The sequence below is a fragment of the Bos grunniens genome, chromosome 17, assembly GCF_055505025.1.
Source record: "Bos grunniens cultivar Pamir isolate PY7600 chromosome 17, Bosgru_T2T1.0, whole genome shotgun sequence".
Classification (NCBI taxonomy): Eukaryota; Metazoa; Chordata; class Mammalia; order Artiodactyla; family Bovidae; genus Bos; species Bos grunniens.
The window spans coordinates 45,604,667-45,629,971 of record NC_141181.1 but is presented as its reverse complement, the minus strand read 5'-3'; the positions used below and the strand labels follow the sequence as shown (position 1 = coordinate 45,629,971).

The following is a 25,305-nucleotide window of genomic DNA, read 5'->3' as shown; positions in this document are numbered from 1 at the left end:
GATCCCCCGGCCCCCGGCCTCAGCGCAGCCCGGCTCCACCCCCCGACCCCCTCCCGGTGCCCACCTCTACGTCGACCCCTCCCACTCTCGCACCTCGCCCCTCACCAGACCCCCACCGCTCACGCCCACCCAGCCCCCACCATCTTTCTACCACGGTGCAAAGGCTCCCCCAAGCGTCCGCCGGGCGCGCTGCGGCTGCCACTCCGGGTCCCCACCAGTGACCGCGAATCCGTGCTCAGCTCGAGGTCCGCGTTCGCGCGGTCTGAAGGCAGAGGAGGGGTCCGTCCTCCGGGAGGCGGCCCCTAGCTCCTGACTCTGTGCTCCCGCCCGCAGGCCTCCGCCTCTCTCTGGGCCGTCCGAGGACACTTGAGAAGTGCCTTCCTTCGGGCGGCCGCAGCCAAGGTCCCCGTGTAGATTCGCCGGGCCGGGGCGTGTGTGAAATCTGAGCAGCATCCTCTGGGGGGCGCGGGACTCTGGCTGGAGCGGGACGCGGACCCTTTAAGGAGAGGCGGGGGCGAGCGCCGGCGGCGGTCATTAGCATATATTAGCATGTCCCGCCCCGCCGCTGAGAGGCGGCGCTGGGATCAGTCGGGCCGGGAGCCGGGAGCCCGGAGCCGGGAGCCGGGAGCCGGGCGCGGGCGCGGGCGCTGGGCGCACGGGCGCGGGGGACTGCCACCGCTGCGCCGCCCGCCCTTTGAGCGCGATGCGGCGCCGCGCCGCCCGGGGACCCGGCCCGCCGTTTCCCCGGGCCGGGGTCCCGCCGCTGCCGCTGCTGCTGCTCGCGCTGGCCGCCGGTGGGGGCTGCGCCGCGCCCGCGCCCCACACGGAGGACCTCAGCCTAGGAGTGGTGAGTGTGCGGCCGGGAGGCGGGCTCCCGCGGCCCGGGGAGACCCTATCAGGGCGCCTTGGCGCCTACGGGAACCCGGACGCCCTGGACCCATTTCCTGGGCGGGAAAGCTGAGGCTGGGTCGTAGGCTGAGTGTCTAACGCGGATCTGGGAGAGGCGCGCTGGATCCCTCCTAGGCTGCGTGCGCTGGGAGCCCGCCGCAGTCGCAGGAACCCGCGGAGGTTGGCGGCTTACCTGGCCGGAGCCCTGTTCCCGACTACGTGCAGCCCCAAAGAGGCCCCTGAGGCGGATGGGACAGCAGTCGCAGCCGCCCAGAGCTGGGCGTCCCGCGTGCGTTCCCAGTGGGAGTGGCGGGGGTGGGAGGTGCGCACCCACAACGGAGAAAAGGACGGAGCTGCGGAGTGTGGGCGCCCCGCAAAGCTGGTGGTTTCGAGTTTGCTCCGTTGAGGATGTTGAGGAACAAGGGAACCGACCCCCCAACCCTCCACTAGGCATGGATCTTAGCCCTATTTCCTGTTCCCTTCTACCCCCAGGACGGCCAGCCTTGCCTTGCCACCCTTGTCACCGTCCTGGACCTGATGAGGTGCCCCCCTCCAATTCGCAGGCTCGGATGTAGCCCCACCACCTTATCCTGCGCTTCCCCCCACCCAGTATCAGCTGTGTCCCACTGGATTGGAAACCATACCGAGGGGCTGCGCAGTTGCCTCGTCCCACATCCCCTCCCCCGTTCAGTCCGCCAGGCTTGGAGCCTCCTCCTTGGGACTTGGAAGATTTAGATCACACTTTATGGGTCTCCACCCCCAAGCCCGGGGAGGCCGGGCGTGGGCACATGGGGGCCGATGGATTAAGCAGATTCCTTCTGAGGCTTCCGCCCTGCAGTTGCCCTCACTTGGGCTCCCTGCCTCTGCACCTGGCCCTCGGCAGTCTCTTAGAAGGGTGCTGGCAGGGCTCCTCTCCCAGGCTATTAGCATTCTCAAGCTCTAGGTGGATTTCAGGCCAGTGCAAGCATTTGGGGGGCATCCACAGCCCTGGTTGGCAGGACTTGGCCACAGGTTCTGGGTGAGGAACAGTCTCTGGCCACTCCCACCCAGCTGCCCCAGCCCCCCTGCAGCCATCTGGGAGGGCACAGCCACAGTCCGTGACCCCAGAGCCTCTTACTCCCAGCCAAACTGCTCTGAAATTCAGGTGCCTTTACCCCTTTGCTCTGGGGCTTGGGGTGTCCTGAATCCCCTCTTGGGGTGCAGGCTCTGAGGGCATCAAACCTCTAGGTCTGGGCTGGGTGGCAGTAGAACCAGGCTCTCACCTTCCAGCTTTGAGGGTTACTGGGGATCAGGCCCCCACTATCAGGACATGGAGCTCCTGGCCCAGTCGAGTTCATTTATCAGACCCAGTGCTGTTGTGAAGTTTCTCGATGCCCACCCAGAGGGAGCGGGTCAGGTACATTCCTCCCGGTTTGCACCTCCATGCCTCCTCCTCTGTCTGCTCCTCTGGCTTCCCCGGCACCAGGAGGTCCCCCGGCCCCACACCCTGTGGGAGGCACTAGGCAGGGAATGTGGCCCCTCAGTCTGGAGCCCCAGAGACTGCAGGGCCTTGGCATCCGACCCATCTGATAAAGAGCAGAGGTTGCTGCCCCTCCCGGGAGAGACCCCCACCAGGGGAAGGCCAGGTCTCTTCCAGGCTGGTGTGGGAGAAACCTTCCTGCATCCTGCCCCCAATTTGCGAGCAGAGGGCGGTCTCTGGTGGTCTTCTGGGGAATGACACCTCAGTGCATCAGACCCAGAGGTGCAGGAAGACCAGCAGGGATTTGCAAGGAGGAGGGGGGAACTCCTTTCTACCCACCCTCTACAGACCGCCCCCGGGGGCCCACTGACTCTGGATATTCAGGTCTAGGGCTGCCAGTGAGGAGAAGGGCCCCTTTGTAAGTGTGACCCAGCTTCTGCCAGACAGAGCCGTGCCCAGCGGGTCTCTCAAGCGCTGGCTGCCCCCGGGAGGGGCTCCCTGGCCCAGCCACCGCCGGAGCATCAGAGGAAAACAAAGCACCGGATTGAGGCCCGCTGCGCGGGCCCAACAGCAGGGTTTCAGGCCGCGGTGGAGCGGGACAAAAGAGCCCCATGCCCTCCTGGGGTTGTCGGCTGAGCCGCAAGTCCTTCTGGGCCCGTTTTCATTATTTTATTTCTGAGTAAGTAATATCCACGGCAAAATATTCAGGCCATATAGAAGGGTCCACAGGGGCGATCGTCTCCCTCATTTCCTAAGCATTCTTCCAGAGGTTGTCTGGGCGCATAGAAGGGCATGGGGCCTCAGCCCCTTATTTCTATGGATGACAACCTGCTGTCCACTGCTGTGTGCCCTGCTGTTTTCACTTCCCAGTCTGTCTTGGGTAACGGTCGGTATTGGAACACATTTATCTGCCTGGTTCTTTCTGTCCACCCATCGCATTTCACTACATGGATGTGACTGACATCTGTTAGCCAGACCCCGGCCCAGACGTGCCGGCTGTTCCTAATATTTCACCATAGTCAGGAGCGGCCAGAACGCTCAGTTACTGCAGCGTGAGTATGTGAGGGGCTCAGCCCTGCGGGAGCCTGATGACAAGCATGCACGGAACATGTCACGAGTTGACAGATTTGCCGACCAGTCCTCTAAAGTTTGGGCTTCCCTGGTGGCTCAGTGGTAAAGAATCTGACTGCCAATGCAGGAGACGCGGTTTTGATTCCTGGGTTGGGAAGATCCCCTGAAGAAGGAAATGACAACCCGTTCCAGTATCCTTGCGTGGAAAATCTCATGGACAGAGGAGGAGCCTGGCAGGCTACAGTCCATGGGGTTGCAGAGTCAGACATGACTTAGCAACTGAGCACACACCTCTAAAGTTTGTTCTCGGGTTTCTATCTCAGCAACAAAGTCTATGAGCTCTCGTGCCTCACACCACACGTGTCAGCAGTTCTTTTGGTTCTGACTATGGTTTGTGTCTGAGAACATGTAAGGGTGGCCAAGAATCAGCAGGGCCCTCCCCCAGTGGCCCAGGGGCTGGGCAGGGGCTGGAACACCTGTGAGCACCTGTCCCCCTGCAGGGGTGCGGAGGGGGTGACACCATCACCCTGGCCTCAGCCAGTGGCCTCTGGGTCCCTGCTTCTCAGTACCAGCACCCAGGCAAGCCTGTGGGCACTTGCTCAGAATCTGCCTCAGACCTGGTTTGGAGCCAGGAATATTTCTCTCGGTGCAGTCAGGGAACCCAACCCAAGGGGACAAGGGCAGTCTCCCTGAGCTGCAGGGAGAGAGCCTCAGCTCCCAGGTCTCCCGCCCACCCCTCCAGAGCTTGAATTTAAATGTGAAGGTCTTAGGACCCAGCTGGTCCCCTCCCCGACCCCCCCTCACCATTCCCACCCTGCAGGCATGTTGTCAACAAGTGAGTTCATTTCCCGGACACTCATTGCCCTGGGCATCTGAATGACTGAGAAGTCTTTGTGGCACTTTCATAGGGGCCCATGTGGTGTGGGCACAACCACGCTGGACGCCTGTGGTCTGAGCCCTGGGAGTGTGGACTCTGACTAAACAGGCCGGTGACCAGCCTGGCCACTGAGGAAATGTCATTGCTCTTTCAAGAGCTCTGGAACTAGCCTCTGGGCGAGGGTCTCAGGCTGCTGCCTACCAGTCTGGGGGGAAATCTATGCTGGGCCTCAGTCTCCTTATCTGTAAAATGGGGCCATGAGAACAGAACAGTTGGGATATTACCTGACCGATGCCCCTGAATCGCTCACAACAGCATCTTGTGGGAAGTAAACTGCCTTCACACACTGAAGGGGAGTGTGGAAATGGGGGGAAGGCTGGGGAGCAGTTAGGGGCTCACCAGGGTGCTCGCCAACGCAGTGCCTTCCTGAGGGTTTCCGAGGGTGCTCTGAGTGCACCACGTGGTTTTTGCCTCTTGGTTAACGGTGGCTCAGAGCTTCCAGTGACACACTCCAGGTGCAGAGTCTGTGCTGTGCACGTGAAGGGTGACAGACACATCTGTCACACACTAGCTCACAGCCCTCTGGGTCCCTTCCAGACACCATACTGCTTTCATGAGGGAAGGACTGTGGTCTGGGCAGGATGCCAACCTCACTTCCGCTCCTTACCTGGCCTACTCGTCCACTTCTCCACCCTCTCTTCTCTCTGTACCCCAGTCCCACCAGCTCCTTTCTGTTTCCTGAACTTCCCACACTGGTTCCAACCACGGGGCCTTTGCACTGGCTGTTCCCACTGCCGTGAATTTTTATCTCGGCTCATCACCTAGCCAGCTCCTCACCTTTCAGGGCTCTGCCCAACGCCACCCCACCAATCACCCGTTTAAGGAGCCCCTCCACGCTGTCTTACTTCTATTAGCACAGGGTGCCTGGAAATAGGCCCTGAAGCCCAGGAGCCTGGGTTCCCTTCCCAGCTCTGTCCTGTGCTGTGTGACTGTGAGCAAGTGTCCTGACCTCTCTGCCCCTCAGTTTCCTCATCTGTAAAATGGGCATAATAATAGCCCCTATTCCAATCCCAAAGAAAGGCAATGCCAAAGAATGCTCAAACTACCACACAATTGCACTCATCTCACACACTAGTAAAGTAATGCTCAAAATTCTCCAAGCCAGGCTTCAGCAATATGTGAACCGTGAACTTCCTGATGTTCAAGCTGGTTTTAGAAAAGGCAGAGGAACCAGAGATCAAATTGCCAACATCCGCTGGATCATAGAAAAAGCAAGAGAGTTCCAGAAAAACATCTATTTCTGCTTTATTGACTATGCCAAAGTCTTTGACTGTGTGGATCACAAGAAACTGTGGAAAATTCTGAAAGAGATGGGAATACCAGACCACCTGATCTGCCTCTTGAGAAATTTGTATACAGGTCAGGAAGCAACAGTTAGAACTGGACATGGAACAATAGACTGGTTCCAAATAGGAAAAGGAGTTCGTTCGTCAAGGCTGTATATTGTCACCCTGTTTATTTAACTTATATGCAGAGTACATCATGAGAAATGCTGGGCTGGAAGAAGCACAAGCTGGAATCAAGATTGCCGGGAGAAATATCAATAACCTCAGATATGCAGATGACACCACCCTTATGGCAGAAAGTGAAGAGGAACTAAAAAGCCTCTTGATGAAAGTGAAAGTGGAGAGTGAAAAAGTTGGCTTAAAGCTCAACATTCAGAAAACGAAGATCATGGCATCCGGTCCCACCACTTCATGGGAAATAGATGGGGAAACAGTGGAAACAGTGTCAGACTTTATTTTTCTGGGCTCCAAAATCACTACAGATGGTGACTGCAGCCATGAAATTAAAAGACGCTTACTCCTTGGAAGGAAAGTTATGACCAACCTAGATAGCATATTCAAAAGCAGAGACATTACTTTGCCAACAAAGGTTCGCCTAGTCAAGGCTATGGTTTTTCCTGTGGTCATGTATGGATGTGTGAGTTGGACTGTGAAGAAGGCTGAGTGCCGAAGAATTGATGCTTTTGAACTGTGGTGTTGGAGAAGACTCTTGAGAGTCCCTTGGACTGCAAGGAAATCCAACCAGTCCATTCTGAAGGAGATCAGCCCTGGGATTTCTTTGGAAAGAATGATGCTGAAGCTGAAACTTCAGTACTTTGGCCACCTCATACGAAGAGTTGACTCATTGGAAAAGACTCTGATGCTGGGAGGGATTGGGGGCGGGAGGAGAAGGGGACGACAGAGGATGAGATGGCTGGATGGCATCACTGACTCAATGGACGTGAGTCTCAGTGAACTCCAGGAGTTGGTGATGGACAGGGAGGCCTGGCGTGCTGCGATTCATGGGGTCGCAAAGAGTTGGACACGACTGAGAGACTGATCTGACCTGATAAGATCATTGCAGCAGTTCTTTATTTATTGAGCACCTGCTGTGTGCCAAACGTGAATTGACCCCCACGGACCGCACACCCATGTCCTCACAGTTTCCCCCTACAGCTGCTGTGAACATAACTCAATAATCATTGCTCATTAGGATCACTTATCATAGTTATCACCGTGACACCTATTTTTCACATGTTTAGTGTTGGTCTTTCCTACGAGACTGTCCCTCCTGGGTGGACGGCAGGGTGGGATCTCCCCAGGTCTTCGCCATCCCCCCAACATCTGGCACAGGGAGCCCTCAATGAGGGTGTCCAATGGATGGATGGACTGTCCGATGGGGGCCTGGGAGCATCCCCATGGGGAAGATGCTGGGATGAGGGATCATCCCAACCATAAGCAGCCCCCGGAGGAATTCTCACCCTGCTGGGGGGCCCCCAGGTCCTTTCTCTCTGGGTCTTTATCGGCTGGACATCCAAGGGGGTCACACACAGACTCAAGCCAGAGCCACACCATGTGACCAAGGGCCATTTCCGCAGCTGCATCTAGGTGGGCGGTGTGTGGGTGGCAGATGAGTGGGTGAAGGTCAGAGGTGGCAGCACTCAGTGGGTGCTGAGGGTCTGTTATTATTTGGGTCTGGGGGTGGGTGCTCTGAAGCCGCTGCCCGCCCACCTCCATTGTCCCTGATGCTGTGGCGGTGTCTGCACTGCCCTGGCCTCTGTTTCCTCGTCGGTGCCCTGAGACCAATGACACCCACTCTGCATACCCCCATGAGGCTGGCGGACTCCAGTCAGTGACAGAGCATGAAGTGGGTGCCGGACAGTTCAGCCGTCTGGCCCCATGGTCCCCACTGGCCCCAGGCCCCTCACAGCCCATGGACGGGTGTCCTGGGGTCAGCTCGCTTCACTCCCATCCTGGTCCCACTGCCGTCACACAGGGCAAACCCTTCTGCACCTCCATTTCCCCACCTGAAAATGGGGCAACAGTGGCCAGGCCAGGGCTGGGGGAGGACCTAAGGAGGCACTGCACAAAGTAAGCGCCTCTTGTTTACTGGCACCATCCACACACATTACAGCAAGGCCTTCCCTCACCCTCCATTCCAGCCATCCATGGCAGGTTGGTTTACCGAGTTCCCCGGGAGCTAGCGCTAGGGCCATGGGTTGAAGGCTGACCCGCTGGGCGGAGGGACTGTCAGGACATAAACACGAGGCCTCTTTGTGGGGGCGATGGCCCACTTGCCTGTGACTCTGATGAGGTCAGGAGGGAGTTTTGTGGTGTGTGTGTTAAAACATCGTTAGTGATAAACAATACAGAGAAAAATAAAACCAAGCAGGCGGGGGCTAGGGGGTTGGGAAAGCCATGTGAAGCATGGTAGGTGACTTCGTCTGGTTTGTAGGAGGGGCCAACACCCCACCCCCTGCCAGTGCCTTGAGTAGAGCACTGACATCTCTGGGCCTCAGTTTCCCCATCTGCAGTAATGGCTCAGCTCACAGGGGCCCTGGCAGGGAGGAGGAAGAGAGCACGTCCTTGGCTGTTAGGGATTACCCATGATGAAGCGGCCCCTGCAAGTTTGGGGCTCCCCCTCCCACCCCTCCCCCCTCCTCTTGGCCTTCTGGAAAGTTCACCCTCTGCCCACACAGCCTGGTTGCCCTGGAGACACGGTCGCCGTGGTGACAGAGGGAGGACAAGTGGGTGAGCGCAGGAAGGGGCTGGCCCAGGCGACCCACAGGCTCTGTAGGTATTAGGGGGCAAAGGGCGGGACTGGAGACAGCTGGGTGGACAGGAGGTCTGGGCCCCCACCCCAGGGGCTGATGTTCCACGGGCACTACCGTGGAAGGGGCAGGAAGAGGGGCTGCAGTGGCTCCAGGGGAGGCCTAGGCAGGGCGTTTGGCAGCCTTTGCCCTGTGCAGGGACCTCAGCTCTGAGGTTAAGTTCTCAGCCTGTTTCCCCTCTGATGTTCCAGCCTGTACTAACTACCAGGAAAAAAAAATTAAACCCCAGCCATTCGGGAATTTTTGTCTCCCCTGAAGATTGGGATGAGCTGGCAAGTTGAGAGGGAGAGAGACAGAGAAAGGAGTTTTTAGACATCCCCTCCCTCCCTGGGCTCCAGAGCTGTTCCTTTCCAGCAGCGATGGGGGCTTCTTGTGTGGACACGTGTCTCCACTGAACAGGGGAGAACAGGATGGCTCAGGGCTGAGCTGGGGTCCCCATGGGCTCTTCAGGACCAGCAGCCTCCCCCTAAACCCACCAGAGGTTTGCCTTGTTGTCACACATCTCCTGAGGATTTCACCCCCAATGCCCCCCACCCCCTCCAATGGCCCCCACCACCCGCCAACCCCCTTGAGCTGAGAGTTGTTCCCAGCCCCCATTCCAGCTGCTGCTGCTGCTAAGTCACTTCAGTCATGTCCGACTCTGTGCGACCCCATAGACGGCAGCCCACCAGGCTCCCCCGTCCCTGGGATTCTCCAGGCAAGAACACTGGAGTGGGTTGCCATTTCCTTCTCCAGTGCATGAAAGTGAAAAGTGAAAGTGAAGTCGCTCAGTCGTGTCTGACTCTTCTCGACCCCATGGACTGCAGCCTACAGGCTCCTCTGCCCATGGGATTTTCCAGGCAAGAGTACTGGAGTGGGGTGCCATTGCCTTCTCCGCCTATTCCAGCTAGTCCAGGAATTAATGCAGAAGCCCGCCAGCTCTGTGCGGGCCAAGGGGAGGAGGTGAGGTGAGGTGAGGTGAGGGTGTGAAGAGAGGGGACAGCCTTTGTGATGGGGGAGTGGCCGCACTGGGGGCAGGTGGGCCAGCTGAGCCCAAGCCTGTGGGCAGGGGGAGGGGAAGGGTGGGGACCCCTCCCTCCCACCAGCGCCCCCGATCCCATCAGCATGCTCTCATGCTCTTGCAGCCAGCAGGGGCCACAAATGGCAGTGCTCCGGAGTCTGGGCAGGTACCAGCAGCTGCTGATCACGGCCAGAGCAGTGCCTGTCCAAGGGCAGCACGTGCCCCAGTCCTGCCCTTGGTCTGCAAGTGGGCACAGAGCCCGGCCACTCAGACCCCCAGCTAAAACCTCCTGCTTTGCAACGTTCTCAAATATTTCCAAACCACCTGAAGTACTCTTGAGGCCTAAAGTCCAAAAATGTGCATGGCCTCCCAGCAAGGCTCGCAAGACCAGAGGAAGCCACTCCTTTGTAACCCTCATGGAGCCCTGGGAGGGCTGGGAGCAGGGGGCTGCTTGGGTCAGACACCCAGCTGTTATCCCAACGTATAGTGTAACAGTTGGGAGGTGGGTGGTCCTCCCAGGGTGTCTCAGCCCCAGCCTGCCCAAAGCAACTGGCCTGGGTGGGGAAAAGCTCCCACCTGAATAAATCATTACCTGGTAGGGGAAATGGGGCCAGCATCCTCACCTAGCATCATGTACTATCTAAGGAAACTCTGGAGGACTTCCTGGAGGAGGCAGCCTCGCGGTGCTGAATGGCCCCCAGCTCTTTAGCTCAGGCCTGCAGTGTTAACAAAGAGCTGCAAAATGTGTGTGTGTTTTCTGACTTTGAGAAGGAAAATGGCAAAATCAAGATTTTTAAATATCTTAAAAAAAATTGTCCCCAAAAATGTGTAGCCACAAATACACATCTGTCTTTTTTTATTATTTTTATTGGAGTATAGTTGATTTGGGCTTCCCAGATGGTACTAGTGGTAAAGAACCTGGCTGCCAATACAGGAGATGTAAGAGAGGCAGGTTCGATCCCTGGGTTGGGAAGATCTCCTCGAGGAGGGCATGGCAACCCACTCCAGTATTCTTGCCTAGAGAATCCCATAGATGGAGGAGCCTGGCGAGGCCACAGTCCATAGGGTCGCACAGAGTTGGACACAACTGAAGCAACTTAGCATGCACACATGCCCATAGTTGATTTACAGTGTTGTGTTATTTTCTGTTGTTTAGTTATGTGAATAAAAATACACATCTGAAACATGAAATGCTCTCTTGGGCGTTTCCAGGGCCCAGTGATTAGCCATGAGACTCGCTCAGTAAATCTTGTTGATAAATGATGGGATGCATTTTTTAAATAATTTTATTATTTATTTATTTATTTTTGGCTGTGCTAGGTCTTCGTTGCTGTGCGAGCTTTCCTCTAGGAACGTTGAGCAGGGGCTTCTCTCTAGTTGCCGTGCATGGGCTTCTCATCGCGGTGCCATCTCTTGCTGCAGAGCTGGGGCTCTGGGGTGCATGGGCCTCGGTGCTTGTGCCATGCGGGCTCAGTAGTTGTGGCACACAGGCTTCATTGCTCCACAGCATGTGGGATCCTCCCAGATCAGGGATAAAACCCGAGTCTGCTGCGTTGGCAGGAAAGCCCCTGGGTTGCATTTTAATGTGTTTGAAGTAAAGTGAAGGGAGGTCCTCCCAAAAGACGGTCCTCGGGGGTGCGGAGGCACCAGCACCACAGAGGGCAGAGCCCAGAGTGGAGATTGAGCCTTTCCGCCTACTCGTCTGAGCACAGGATGTCACTCGGGTGTGTCCACTGGGAGCAGCCTGTGGTTGCTGTTCACTGTCCTGCCCGACAACCTAATAGGGGCTCCCAGACCTGAGAGGGGCCTCCTGTGTCCCCCAGTTGGGCACATTCTTGGAGGCCCCCAGAAGTTAGGGAGGAAGTCAAGGAACAGAGAGAACCCCAGCAAGGACTCAGTGTTTCCTAGAAAGCAGGGGTGGGGAGTGAGGGGGGAATCCGGCTGGTTCTCTGCAGGTGTATGCAAATTATATGCAAATAATTGAGGACATTCCTGGTCAGTTGAGGCTCCTAGGCATTCCCAGAGTTTGGACCCCCTCCCACTAAGCACCTGCCGGGCCCTTGGAGGTGGGGGGGGCATAAATCCCCGAGGCAAGGAGTCGATAGGCAGGAGCTGTGTACTCACCAGCTTCCTGGAGGCCCTGTAGGTGGTGTAAATGAATAGAGCAGAAAAAGAAAAAGGAGACCTGAGAGTCAGTACCTCTCTTAAAGCCTGGTCTGGAAGGGAGTGGAGCTCAGAGAATCGCCAGAACCCTGCCTTCCAGCCACACATGGGTCTTCCCCAGACTGGCTGGTGAGCCTGCCCCCTGGCACTGCGTCCACGTGGCTGAGTGCTTTTCAAGGGGTTGTCACCCAGCTTAGGAAGTGGGCACCTGCACCATTTGCCTTTGAAGAAACAGCAGCCCCCCAGGGGGTCCCCATGGATGGCATCAGTGCCTCCCTGTCCCCCCAGATGGTAAAGGTGACTGGGCCAGGGAAGGGGGTTCTATGTGTGTCCGTGGCATAAAGGGTTGCCCCTGTTCCTGCTTCCTGCTTGGCTCAGGGGTTCCCCCCGGGGCACTTTGCGGAGTGTCCCCTGACAACCAGCACCACACGTCCTTTACGTGGAGGGTGCCTGTGTCAGGTGCTGACCTAAGGGTTTCCACGTTCTAACTCATCCTTACTTCCACAGGTGAGGAAACAGCCTAGAGAGAGCACTGACTTGCCTCAGTTGCACAGTGAGGAGGGGGCTAGGTAGGATTTGAACCCAGGCAGCCTGGCCCTTAACTTCTGTGCATCCACAGCACATGACCAGATTCTTAAAACTGGTTTCTGAGCCCATTGCCCTTCTCAGTGTGGGTTTCAGAGCTTAGGTCCTGAACCGCTGCCTCACTGCCAGCTCAAAGCCTGAATTTGGCACTCATGATGTTAAATAACCTTTTAAAAATTTCAATTTTGTAAGTGTCCCTTGGGCATTTTGCTGTCTCAGGAGGAGGGAGGTGGGGCAGGCTGCCATGAACAGTTGTACAGGTTGGGCACTGCTGAAGCCCATCCCATCTAAGGGGCATCAAGTTTATCAAGACACTTCTGCAGCCTTCTGTAAAGAAATTTAAGGAAAAAGCAAGAGAGACCCTGTGGGCTAGTGGGCAGGGGCTAGAGTGTGAGCTGAGCTGGGAAAGGCCTGCCCCTTACAGCAATGGGGCCCCAGGCCATGGCTCTTCAGGTGGCTGAATCCCCATCTCCCACCCCTCACTCTGCTCTCTGCCCGCAGGAGTGGCTGAGCAGGTTTGGCTACCTACCCCCAGCAGACCCCGAAACGGGACAGCTGCAGACACCAGAGGAGCTGTCCAAGGCCATCGTGGCCATGCAGCAGTTCGGAGGCCTGGAGGCTACTGGCGTCCTAGGTCAGTCCTCGGGGTTCAATGGGAGATGGGTGCCAACCTGGCTTCTCCCAAGTACCCCTGCAGCCTACCTTGCTGTCCTGGGACAGGGGGGAGGATTCTTGCTGCCTGGGGGTCCTCCATCATCCCCCTCCCCTCCCCATCATCATCCCCAGTGTGCGCATGGCAGTGGGTGAGTGTGCCAGCTGTGCCCAGACCCCATTTCCACACTTATAGCGGATCTCAAACTCTATGCCATGGGCCAGGCAGACCAGGTGTGGGAGTCAGTTCTGGCCACCCAGGCCCAATTAAGCCTTGCCCCATCAGGGATGGGGGGCAGCCCTGTGCTGTCAAAACTCCCCACTTTCCAAGGGAAACCATAAATCTGGGATGTGTGTGCAATGCTCCACTTTTTACATTTTGACAACAAATTCCAATTTTGTAAAGACTCTCAGTAGGGCTGGCTGATCAAAACATGTCTATCCCCAGACACATGTGTCACACACAGAGCCATTGGGCTGTGTGTCCTGTGAGAGTCAGGAAGCCTTGGCAATGGTCCCAGTTGGGGTTGTGCCCCCTCTGATTGCTTGGGGCCCCTGCCATACATTAGTAAATGCTTGGGCAGCCCCCACCCTGTCTGTGGACACACTCCTGGCAGTGGGGCCTGATGCAGCTGGAGACCCAGGCCTCGTCCCCCCAGACCTTGGGCAGGGAGCTAAGGGGACCGGACTGGGGCTTGGAGCCCGTTCTCAGGGAGCTGCTGGGAATGCCCGCTTGGGGGTGAGTGTGCATGGGGCCAGACTCCTGACCTCTGCCTGCCCGCCCACCCCGCAGATGAGGCCACCCTGGCGCTGATGAAAACCCCTCGATGTTCCCTCCCTGACCTCCCGGCCGTGGCCCTGGCTCGAAGGAGACGCCAGGCTCCAGCCCTGACCAAGTGGAACAAGAGGAACCTGTCATGGAGGTGGGCAGGGCTTTCCTGGGGTCTGGGCAGCCAAAATGAACACTTGCAAACCAAGGCTGAAGAGACAGGATTTTGTCCTCTTGCTTCTGGAGATCAGAAGCCTGAGATCCAGGGGTGGCAGGGTGGTCCCTTGGAGGGGCTATGAGGGAGAGTCCGGCCTGGCCTCTATCCACATGCTGCAGGCAGCTCTGGGTCCATGGCTCCAATCCCTGCTTCCGTCTCCACACAGCCTCCTTTGATGTCTGTGTCCCCTTTTGTCCCTTATAAGGACACTCACTGGATACAGAAAGTGAAGGTGTTAGTCACTCAGTCGTGTCCGACTCTTTGCAACCCCACGGACTGTAGCTCACCAGGCTCCTCTGTCCATGGGATTCTCCAGGCAAGAATACTGGAGTGGGTTGCCATGCCCTTCTCCAGGAGTTCTTCCTAATCCAGGGATTGAACCCAGGTCTCCCATATTGCAGGCAGATTCTTTACCGTCTGAGCCACCGGGCCACCCTAATCCTGGATGACCTCATCTCCATCCTTGCCCTGATGACATCTGCAAATCCCATTTCCAAATCAGGTCCCCGGTGCCCCACTCGAGGCAGAATGTTCCCAGGAGTGCACTGCAGCCTGGGCGGGGGCGCTGGGCCTGTCCCTGCGGCCTGACCCCGGGCTCTGACCCCGCCCACCCCAGGGTCCGCACGTTCCCGCGGGATTCGCCCCTGGGCCGCGACACAGTGCGGGCGCTCATGCACTACGCACTCAAAGTCTGGAGCGACATCACACCCCTGAACTTCCACGAGGTGGCTGGCAGCGCCGCTGACATCCAGATCGACTTCTCCACGGCCGACCACAACGACCGCTACCCCTTCGACGGCCCAGGCGGCACGGTGGCCCACGCCTTCTTCCCGGGCGACCACCACACCGCAGGGGACACCCACTTCGACGACGATGAGGCTTGGACATTCCGCTCCTCAGGTGTGTCCAGGGCAGACCCAGAGACCCTGCATCACCCTCCGACCCCCAATTGACCCATGATGGTGTAGGGAGTCACACCAGTGCCCCAGCACTGGAAACCGCATGGCCTCCCCCGAGCCAGGCCCCGCCCCCAGCCTAAAGCCGTGGGCACCTGTCCAACTCAGGAGGACAGTGCTGTGGTCCTCGTCCAGGCTGATCTCACCAGCCGTCTCTGGCACGGGCAGCCTGCCTGGCCAGCCCTGGCTGGGATGTGACTCTGTGAGCCCAGCTTGTCCTCATCCTGGTCTCCACTTCCAAGATGGAGTGGGAACTTGCAAGGCCTTGGCAGGCCTGGGCACATCACCACTTCTGCTAAGTCCCACTGGCCAAAGAAGTTGCAGGCCCCCAGGTTCAAGGTGGGAGGAGGATCAGAGCCAAGTGGCACAGGGCATGACTACAGACAGGGGAGGTAGGGACCCTTGAGAGGGTGGTCTCTATGTCAGGCTGAGGAGCCCATACCAGCTGGAGGAACCAGCTGGGATCCTATGGAAGCTATGAGTGGCACACGTTGGGTGGAGAGACCAAGAGACGTCAGGGCCTGAGACGCCCCTGAAGATCCCATCGAGCCTCCTAAGAACCTGAGTGACTCCACAGAACCCCTCTGTCCAGGACTGGGGCCTTCTCCACAACCATCCTGGCGGGCCCATCACATCCCACCCCACAAGTCCCGTCCTGGTGGCCCAGCAGGAGCTGGAAGCCCCTCCCCTGACTCACTGGCTCCTGTGTCCCCAGATGCCCACGGCATGGACCTGTTTGCGGTGGCTGTCCACGAGTTTGGCCACGCCATCGGGCTGAGCCACGTGGCAGCCACGCGCTCCATCATGCAGCCGTACTACCAGGGCCCAGTGGGTGACCCACTGCGCTACGGGCTCCCCTATGAGGACAGGGTGCGCGTCTGGCAGCTGTACGGTGAGCCCTCCCCCCAAGAGCCAGCATGGGTCACCGGGGGATGGGGACAGCAATGCTGGGGACCCCCAGAGCCCGGAACCCCACGGAGGAGGGCTGGTTCTATCTTCGCTATGTGCCCAGCATCCAGGACCTGCACATACTGGCTGCCCCTCAGTATGTGTGGAATGAATAAACAGGTGATTCTGTCACCAGGGGCTTTTCACAGAGCTTGTCTCAGACCCCCCCGGGCAAGATCCCACGTTCAACCCCCAGGGGGTTTCAGGTTGTGACAGCTGACATTGACAGTGACCCAGGGCCCCCGCAAAGCACTTACATGTACTAAGTCATCCAGTCTTTACAAGCTGTGGAGTCCATACTGCACCCCTACTTAGAGATGGGAGAGCTAAGCCAGGACTGGCCCAGAGCCAGGGGTCACCTCAGGAAATGTGGCAGAAGGAAGCCCGTCCTGGGAGCTGACAGGAGCCTGGGTGGGGCAGTGATGGGCCCTCCCCCACCTCCCCGTCTTCACACTGGGCCCCTCACCCCACCACAGCGGCCAGAGCAGTTCCCTTAAAGCCTGGGGCGGAGCCTCTCACCTGGGTGGGGATGGTCAGCCTCGCTTTATGCCCCGTTGCAGCCCCTCCCCTCCACCCAGGCCCCTGCCCTGCTTCACTGCTGCCTTTGACGTCTGTGGACTTTTTTTCCTTGAATTTATTTATTTTTTAATTGCAGGATAATTGCTTTGCGATACTGGTTTCATTTCTGCCATACGTCAACATGAATTAGCCATAGGTGCACCTCTGTCCCCTCCCTCTTGAACCTCCCTCCCTAACTGTAGTAAAATTTACCATTTTTACCACTCTAGAGCAAACTATTCAGTGACATTTGGCACATTAACAGTGTTGTTCAAGCATCATTTCTATCCACCTCTAGAACTTTTTCATCCTCCCACCCCCCTCCTGCCCCCCCATTAGCAGTCTCTGCCCAGCCCCTGGCAAATACTCAGCTCCTTTCTGTCTCCATGGATTTGCCTCTCTGGACAGTTCACATAAATGGAATCCTGCAATGAGTGGCCTTTTGTGTCTGGCTGCTTTCACTCAGCATGTGTTTTCAAGGGTCATCCCCGTCATAGCGTGCATCAGTAATTCCCTCCTTTTTACGGCTGAATAATTTTATTTATCCATTCTTCTGCTGATGGACATTGGGGTTGTTTCCACCTTTTGGCCATGATGAATAATGTTGCTATGCACATTCATGTGCATTTTGTTTAATACTTGTTTTCTGAAACACTTGTTTTAAGTCATCAAGGCACCCATGCCTTCTGCTCATGCATCTCGATGCTCAGGCTTGGGTTGGGGGGTGGGCATCTCCCCTGTCCTGCTCACCACCACACTCCAGTTCCTGACTCAGTGCAGGCGCAGTGCCTGCCCACCCGGTGGCCTCGATTCCATCCTGGCAGCTCCAGAAAGGGTGGTGGGGTCTACAGGGAGGCGGGCATGCCAGGTTCAATGCAACCTCCTTGTCTCCACAGGCGTGCGGGAGTCGGTGTCCCCCACGGCTCAGCCGGACACCCCAGAGTCTGAGGAGCCACCCCTCCTGCCAGAGCCCCCTGACAATCGATCCAGCACCCCGTAAGCCATGGGCCCCTGTCTCCACTCTGCAGCCAGCACCACTCCCAGCAGTGGCTTAGAGTCCTGAGCTCCAGGGTCATCTGGGCCTGCTGAACTCTGAGAAATGGTTTCTTTTCTTATGGACAGAACTGGAAGTGTTACAGGAAGGGGGACCCCTTCCAGAGCCCAAAAGTGGGCTCGTGTCTAACACCTGGAAATGAACTGTCTGAGGAGACACACATGCTGGCAAAGCAAGAGACTTTATTGGGAAGGGGAGCCTGGGCAGAGAACAGAAGGGCCAGGGGACCCAGGAGAATTCCTCTGCCGTGTGGCTCCCAGTCTCGGGTTTTATGGTCACGGGGTTAGTTTCCAGGTTGTCTTTGGGCAATCATTCTGACTCAGAGGCCTTGCTGGTGGCGCGTGCATTGCTCAGCCGTAATGGACGCAGTGAGAAGGGTCTTGGGAGGTGGTAGGACACGTGGTGTCACCTTCTGACCTTTTCCAAACTCTTCCAGTTGGTGGTGGCTCATTAGTTCCATGTTCCTTACCGGGACCTCCTATCATAAACTAACTCACACACATGGTTACTGTGGTGCCTGGCCCGGGTGGGCGGTTTCAGTCAGTGTGCCTCCCCTAACAGAAGGGACAACTAGCCGCCCAGCCCAGAACTGTGCAGAGGCATTACTTTCAAACCCACGATTCCCTCTCCCCCTTTGTCACAGTCATCTATGGCTGTGTAACAAACAGCCCTGCCTTGTGGCATCAAACCACCACCATGTCGGTAGGCTCATGGATTCTGTGGGTCAGGAATTTGGACAGGGCACAGGGTGCTGGTTAGCTCCACAGTGTTGGGAGCATCTACTGGGGACTAGAATCCTCTGGGGGCATCTTGACTGTGGTCTGGTGCCTGGGCTGGGCTGACTCAGCTGGGCACTCCTCTGTGGCCTGTGCTGGAGCCTGGACTCCTACAGTGGGTGTCCCAAGGGAGCGTCTGGAGGGTTGGCAGTGCCAGAGGCCAGGCGACAGCTGCCTGTCTTAAGGCCCAGCCTCGGATTCGTCTCGCTCAGTAGTAAAAGCAGCAGCCAGAGCCCACCTACGCTCACCCCCACCCCAACCCCACCCCGATGGAACAAATGCCACCGAATCTGCAGGGGCCATCCTCATCCACCCCCCACCTCCACCCTCACAGCCTCTCTGCCCACTTCACGCTCACACGAAACACACAAACAGAATATGTATTTAGGCTTCCGTGGTTCGTTTTGGTTTTCTAAGAGTGGAATGTTTTTATGCTTTTCTCACTCAGCTGTCCGTGGTGAATTTCCACTGAGATCAACAGCTGTTGCTTTATCTTGTGTTGTTATTGTTCTTCATTGCACTTACTTATTGAATAAGTAGCACTTGTCAGTGTACACGGCTCCAGAGGCACAAAAAGTACCCGCGGTGAAAAGTTAGTCCTCACCGCTGATGGACAAGCCCTCTCCCCAGGACACGTAATTGTGGATGTGCGTGTCCTTCCAGAGAGATTCTACACGCGTCTAAGAAAGTTAAGCATGTAGACATACACATGTGAACCCAGTGGGACGCTCGAGTGCTGGTCTGCACCACGCCTCTGGCCCCAGGGCCCATGGAGGCCTCTGTGTCTGTGAAGACACCTGATTCTCTGAGCTTGAGCCGCATGATGGTGTGCATGTGCCTGTTTTATTTTTTATTTTTTTATTTTCTTGGCCACACTGCACGGCGTGTGGGATCTTAGTTCCCCAGCCACAGATTGAACCCGGAGCCCTTGCAGTTAGGAAGCACAGATTCCTAACCACTGGACTGCCAGAGAAGTCCCCTGCCCTGCCCTGTTTTTTAAGTTCCTGATCTTTTATCCTCACAAATGATGTTGCTGTGAGTGCTGTCAGTGGGCTGAGCTGCAGACTCAGAATTGGAGGACCCAGCAAGTATGCTCAGCGTTTCCATAGAAAGCGCCCGGCTGCTTCCCGATGCTTCTCTGGCAGCATTGAAGGTGCCTGCTGTGCTCCCTGACGCTCTCACCCAGTGATCCATCTTCGCCACCTGAAGGGCCAGAATAAGACTTGTTTACACCCACTTTTCTCTCTTGACTAAACTACTGCAGTCGGTGAGCCTGCAGGCGGTGATGCGGGATGAGGGGGTCCTTGGAAGAGGCTCATCCTGGTGGCCTTGTGCAGCCTAGCTCCCCAGGGCGGCTCAGCTCAGAGTGGGGCTGCCTCCCTGCCCTGCCCTGCCCTCTCTCTCTGCCCCCAGGCCCAGGAAGGACATGCCCCACAGATGCAGCGCCCACTTTGACGCGGTGGCCCAGATCCGCGGCGAGGCCTTCTTCTTTAAAGGTAACCCTCGTGGGGTCCAGCGGCCGGTGGACGGAAGACCGGGTCCACCCTGGGCCCCAGACCGGCCACCTGCAGCCCCACCCCCTGTGTCCCCCAGGCAAGTACTTCTGGCGGCTGACCCGGGACCGCCACCTGGTGTCGCTGCAGCCGGCACAGGTGCACCGTTTCTGGCGGGGCCTGCCGCTGCACCTGGACAGCGTGGACGCCGTGTACGAGCGCACCAGTGACCACAAGATCGTCTTCTTCAAAGGTGGGCGGGCCCCTACCCGGGTGCCTGCCAGGCATCGCTGACCGGGGGACCGCAGCCCTCACTCTCTAGGACCCCCAAGCTTGCATCTGCCCAGGAGCACTGGTCCTGTGGATCTAGAGCTCAGGGCAGAGAGCAGCTCATTATTTTGTGCACTCAGCCAATTTGTATTTATTGAGCACCTGCTGTGTGCCCTGCACTGAGGTAGGCACTGCAGGCATGCAGTGAGCGAAACACAGATATATCCCTGCCCTCATTCTGGGGAGTGGGGGGACACAGTAAGCGCCCACAAGCAATAAGGAAGTTAATTTCAGAAGACCTGAGGGAACAGCATTCCAGGCAGAGGGAACTGCCAGTGCAAAAGCCCTGAGGCAGAAACAGTCTTGCTGATTGAAAGACCTTAGAAGAGAGTGGTGAGGCTGGAGCAGAGTGAAGGATGAAGATTCAGGGGAGGCGATGCAGGTCAGGGTAACACCCGAGGAGCCATGGGTGTCAGGCTAGATTTATTCTAAGTGCAGAGAGGAAACTGAGGACCTCCCTGGCCCAGGCCCAGCTCCCTAGTCTCAGTTTAGGGTGACAGGTCCACTGGAGGAGCGGCATCACTTCACCTTCTAACACCCCCTCTCTTGGGCTGGGCTGGGGAGGCACAGTTTCTGTTCCTGGGGAGCATGCTGTCTTTGAGGGGCAAAGGCAGGGTGCCTGCCTGCAGCAGGAGACCAAACCCTGCCAATTCTGTGGGCACTTCAGGGCTCTGAGCCTTCCTCCATCTCATATGCATGGCTGTGCGCACATACAGGTGTGTTTTGGGGATCTGTAGCTCCCCAGAGTGAAGGCATCCTGCTGCCCTGATCAAGCCTCTTCAGCCTGGCCTCCCTTGAATGGGGCCCGAGTTCACCTGCTTCACACCCACCCTGGCGCCACCACCACCCCCAACAGTGGAATCACTGTCTCCCAACCTGGATGCCTAAGGCAAGCTACAGTCATGGTGGTGGGACCTGCCTGGCATCTTCTAAATAATTTGGATTATTTCTCAGCATTTAAAACTCAGGAGGTCCCCATGAGAAACCATAGCTCTGTCCTGAAACGTAAGACAGTGTGGGCGCTTGGGGCCTGTGCATTTGCCTGGCAGAGTCAGCTGCAGCAGGTCAGGCTGCCCTGTCCAGGTCACCCACGCCAGGCGCCCACTTGGAGGAAAAACTCACAGCCCTTTTCATTGTTTGTATGGGGCCCTTTCTGCAGCTGGGCCATCCTTTCCTTCAGTGGTTTTCAGTCTCTGACAGAGGATTTTTTAGAAATTATTTTTAATTGTGGTTAAAAAAAACACATAATGTAAAATTTACTATCTTAACCACTTTTAAATGTACAGTTCAGGAGCATTAAATACATTCACCCTATGTCCAACTGTCACCACCATCCATCTCTACAGCTTCTTCATCTTGCAAAGCTAGCTGAAACTCTGTCCCCCGTAAACACTATCTCCCCATCTCCCTCTCCCAGCCCCTGGCACCCACCACCTGACTTTCTGTCTCCATGGATTTGATCACTCTAGGGACCTCACACAGTGGAACCATACGGGATTTGCCCTTCTGTGATCGGCTCATTTCACTGAGCATAAGGTCCTCCAAGGTTTCCAAAAATCACACCATTTTTGGAAAGTTGTACAAACAGATTTGAAGTTCTTGGTGATTTCTCCAAGGTTCATCCATGTTGTAGCATGTGTCAGAAACGCCCTTCTTTTTTTTTAAGGCTGAGTAAAATTACATTGTCCTGAAGGAGGAAATGGCAACCCACTCCAGTATTCTTGCCTGGGAAATCCCATGGACAGAGGAGCCTGGTGGGCTCCAGTCCATGGGGTCACAGAGTCGGACAGGACCGAGCGTGTACACGACACAGTGAATGTTCCGTTGTATGGATGGACCACGTCTTGTTTATCACCTGTTGATGGACACTTGGGTTGTTCTCACCTCTTAGCTATTGTGAACAACCATGAGTGTACAGACAGCTCTTGGAGAACCTGCTTTCAGCTCCTTTGTGTGTCTTTCCAGGGGTGGGGTTACTGGATCCGGTACTAATTCCATGTTTAATTCTTTGAGGAACTGCCAGGCTTTCCCACAGCAGCTGCACCATTTTACATTCCCACCAGCAGTGCCCAGTTTCCCCACATCCTCAGCTACTCTTGTTATTTTCTAGGTGTGGAGGGGGGAGGTTGATAATGGCCGCGCTAGTGAGTACGAGGCGGTATCTCACGTTTTGACGTGCATGTCCCTGGTGATTAGTGATGTCAGAGGCACATTTTCTCCTGTGCTGCTTACTGACCATCTGATTATCTTCTTTAGAGAACTGTTTATTCCAGGCCTTTATCCGGCCAAGGATGTTTTTATGTTTTGCTTTTTTTTTTTTTTCCAACTGTTTTCTAAATAACTGGGCTAATTTTTGCTAAACCTGAGTGGGGGTAGGGGGACATGACAACACCTACTCAAACGTATTTCTCACATTTCCACCCTTCTGTGGCAGAATAGCTAAGGATGTTTCTAGAGCTCAAAGCCCAGGATATACCCAACAAGCATCTTAATCACACCATTTTTGGAAAGTTGTACAAACAGATTTGAAGTTCTTGGTGATTTCTCTGCTTCTGTGTAGTCAGACAAGGCTGCACCCAACCAGGTCCAGTTGGGCCTTGACCCAGTGCCCTTCCTGCCCATGAACATACCCACCTCACCGCAGAACTGAAGGAGACCCCGCAGACCAAAATGGCTTCTCCGGGTGGGGGTGGGGACCCCCATCTGTGATGTGGCTGCCTTATCAGACCCCACATCCTCTGGCTGCTGCAGGTGTGGGACCCCAGCCCGGCTCACAGCAGGTGCTCGGTGAATCTCAGGGGCGCGCGCACATTGGGGTGTCCGCCCGCGGGAGGAGCAAGGGCTGGGGCCCCCGCCTGGAGGGCTGGGCGAGCCCCGGCCCACGGCTCTTTCTCTCACCCCCTCAGGAGACAGATACTGGGTGTTTAAGGACAATAACGTAGAGGAAGGATACCCGCGGCCTGTCTCGGACTTCGGCCTCCCGTCTGGCGGCGTCGATGCCGCCTTCTCCTGGGCCCACAATGACAAGACTTATTTCTTTAAGGACCAGCTGTACTGGCGCTACGATGAGCACACACGCCGCATGGACCCCGGCCACCCGGCCCAGAGCCCCCCGTGGAGGGGCGTCCCCAGCACGCTCGACGACGCCATGCGCTGGTCCGACGGTGAGCCGGGCAAGGGCGAATCCCTGGCAGCCTCAGCCTCCCCACTTGGGGAGTGGGGATGCAGGGGTGCGCCTGCCCCGCCTCCTTGGCCACAGACCTCCCCAGGACCCCCCTGGCCTACTCCTCTGGCGCTTTTCACCTCTCCCCTCATCCCTTCCTTGCCCCCGTCACTCTTCCAGCCGTAGCATCCTCACCTCTTGCTGCCACACAGACACGCAAGCACGCAGGCACACACCCCAAGGCCTTTGCACCTGCGGTGCTTCCTCCTGGAACACTTTTTCCCCTCATACCCACGCGGCTCCTCCCCCACCCACCTCAGTCCTTCTCGCAAACGTCCTTGCAGCGCCCCCTGCCTGCACCACCAGGAAGTACACCACCTTCCTACAAGGGCAGTTAGTTCAGTCGCTTAGTCGTGTCCGACTCTGCAACCCCATGGACTGCAGCACGCCAGACCTCCCTGCCCATCGCCAACTCCCAGAGTTTACTCAGACTCATGTCCATTGAGCCGGTGATGCCATCCAACCATATCATCCTCTGTCGTACCCTTTTCCTTCCTGCCTTCAATCTTTTCCCAGAATCAGGGTCTTTTCTAATGAATTAGATCTTCACATCAGGTGGCCAAAGTATTGGAGTTTCAGCTTCAGCATAAGTCCTACACCGGCAGCTTGTGTTCTATTTTCAAAGCAATGTCCCCAGCATCTAGAAGAGTCTGGCACATACTACTAGGCTCTCAGTAAATATCCAGTAGGGGAAGAAGGAAAAAAAAAAGGGGGGGGGGGGTTACTTCATTCATGCCCCTGCCTCCAGGCGGCTCCGTGAGCTTTCCCAGACCCCTTAAGGTTCTGAATGCCCACCGATGAGCTAGCTGAGAGAAAGACTCTTGACTCTCACCTAAGACATTTTGCATCTTCTCTACTGGCCCCACAGCTCTCCGCTCCCGGTCCTCCGGCTGTCTAGCCTGAATCCCGCGTGCTGCAGCAGCTGGAGCTCAGGTGCCCGCTCTCTTCTCCCCTAGGTGCCGCCTACTTCTTCCGCGGCAAGGAGTACTGGAAGGTGCTGGACGGCGAGCTGGAGGTGGCGCCCGGGTACCCGCAGTCCACCGCCCGGGACTGGCTGGTCTGCAGAGACCTACCCGCCGACCCCGAGGGCATGGATGGAGAGGCCGGGGCCCACGCGCGGCCAGGACAGCGCGACCATAGTCGCTCGGAGGACGCCTACGAAGTCTGCTCCTGCACCTCCCTCGCCGCCCCTGCCCCGCGGGCCGTGGGCCCACTGCTGGCAGGGCTGCTAAGCTTCCTGTGGACATCGGCAAAGGCCCTGACGCTGTGACATTCGGTGCTGGCCTTCTGGCCAGGGCCCGGAGCTACGAAGTGCAAGGACTGGTGCCCGCCCCTCCAGCACCCTAGGCAAGTGCGGCAGCAGAGCGAACCCCGCCTCGCGGGTGGGGACGGGCGCCCCCTATTCCCGGGCCGAGGTCACCGGCTGCAGCCTCCCTAGCTCTGGCAGAGACCAGCAGAGGGCGCTGCTCCTCGGGCTGTGGATGCGGGGGTAGCGCCCGCCTGGCCTTGACTATGGGCTGTGAGCTGGAAAGACTTCGCCACGGCCCTGATGGGGGCCGGAGCTGTCTTTTCAGCCTGTGAGTGACGGCATCTCACGGAAATTAACAGAAGATTAATATCTCACGGGGATTGACAGGAATGGGCAGGGGTGGGGGTGTTACATCAGGCCTCGGGGCCCTCGGCTCTCCAGGCCCTGGAAAGGGCAGCCCAGGAGTTCCACGGGCACCCCCTCCCCATCACCGGACCGCACTGCCGCCCCTGGTGCTTCCGCCCACCCTTGGGGCTTCCTCTCCTGGTCCCTGTGGGCCTGCTGGTTGCCTTGATGAAGGCAGCCTCGCCACACACAGGTGCGTCCCCAAGCTGGGGCCGTGGTGGTCTTGTGACGCATTTCAAACAAACACGACCTCTTCCTGCTTGGTAACTGCTCCGACTTGGCTCCCTGATGCACCCAGGCGGGTGGAGAGTGGGCAGCCTCTGGGTTTGGAAGGACTCTTGCAGCCCTGACCGCAGACCACCAGCACTCTGGAGTGGGGTGGGAGGGGCCTCCAGAAATGCCTGTGTAGTGGTCACCAACACCTTCCTGCCCAGTACCTCCTTGACTCCTCCATGACCATCCCAGGTTGTTACACCC

The 25,305-nt window shown here is 57.2% G+C and overlaps 1 protein-coding gene across 4 annotated transcripts; it reads left to right on the top strand.

The window, feature by feature from the left end:
* The first annotated feature begins 581 nt into the window (after positions 1-581).
* MMP17 (matrix metallopeptidase 17) lies at positions 582-25,095 on the top strand. 4 transcript variants are annotated; one of them, XM_086347224.1, is made up of 10 exons: positions 582-847; positions 12,701-12,833; positions 13,644-13,773; positions 14,453-14,736; positions 15,508-15,684; positions 17,195-17,294; positions 19,542-19,624; positions 19,722-19,874; positions 22,858-23,115; positions 24,131-25,095. In XM_086347224.1, exons 1-10 carry the CDS (start codon positions 704-706, stop codon positions 24,442-24,444), a joined length of 1,776 nt encoding a protein of 591 aa, XP_086203350.1. In that variant the 5' UTR covers positions 582-703; the 3' UTR covers positions 24,445-25,095. The 4 variants fall into 4 exon arrangements, 2 of the variants coding, with proteins under 2 accessions (XP_086203350.1, XP_086203349.1); XR_015144407.1 differs by having other exon boundaries at positions 595-847; positions 22,995-23,115; XR_015144408.1 differs by lacking the exon at positions 15,508-15,684 and having other exon boundaries at positions 594-847; positions 22,995-23,115.
* The last annotated feature ends 210 nt before the right edge of the window (positions 25,096-25,305 follow it).

What these genes read in the sequence shown, in the direction of transcription:
- MMP17 (XM_086347224.1), top strand. Translation starts at nt 704, where the DNA reads ATGCGGCGCCGCGCCGCCCGGGGACCCGGCCCGCCGTTTCCCCGGGCC. An exon ending in TTGGACATTCCGCTCCTCAG is followed by an intron (nt 14,737 to 15,507) that starts GTGTGTCCAGGG and finishes CTGTGTCCCCAG; the next exon opens with ATGCCCACGGCATGGACCTG. An exon ending in GACAATCGATCCAGCACCCC is followed by an intron (nt 17,295 to 19,541) that starts GTAAGCCATGGG and finishes CTCTGCCCCCAG; the next exon opens with GCCCAGGAAGGACATGCCCC.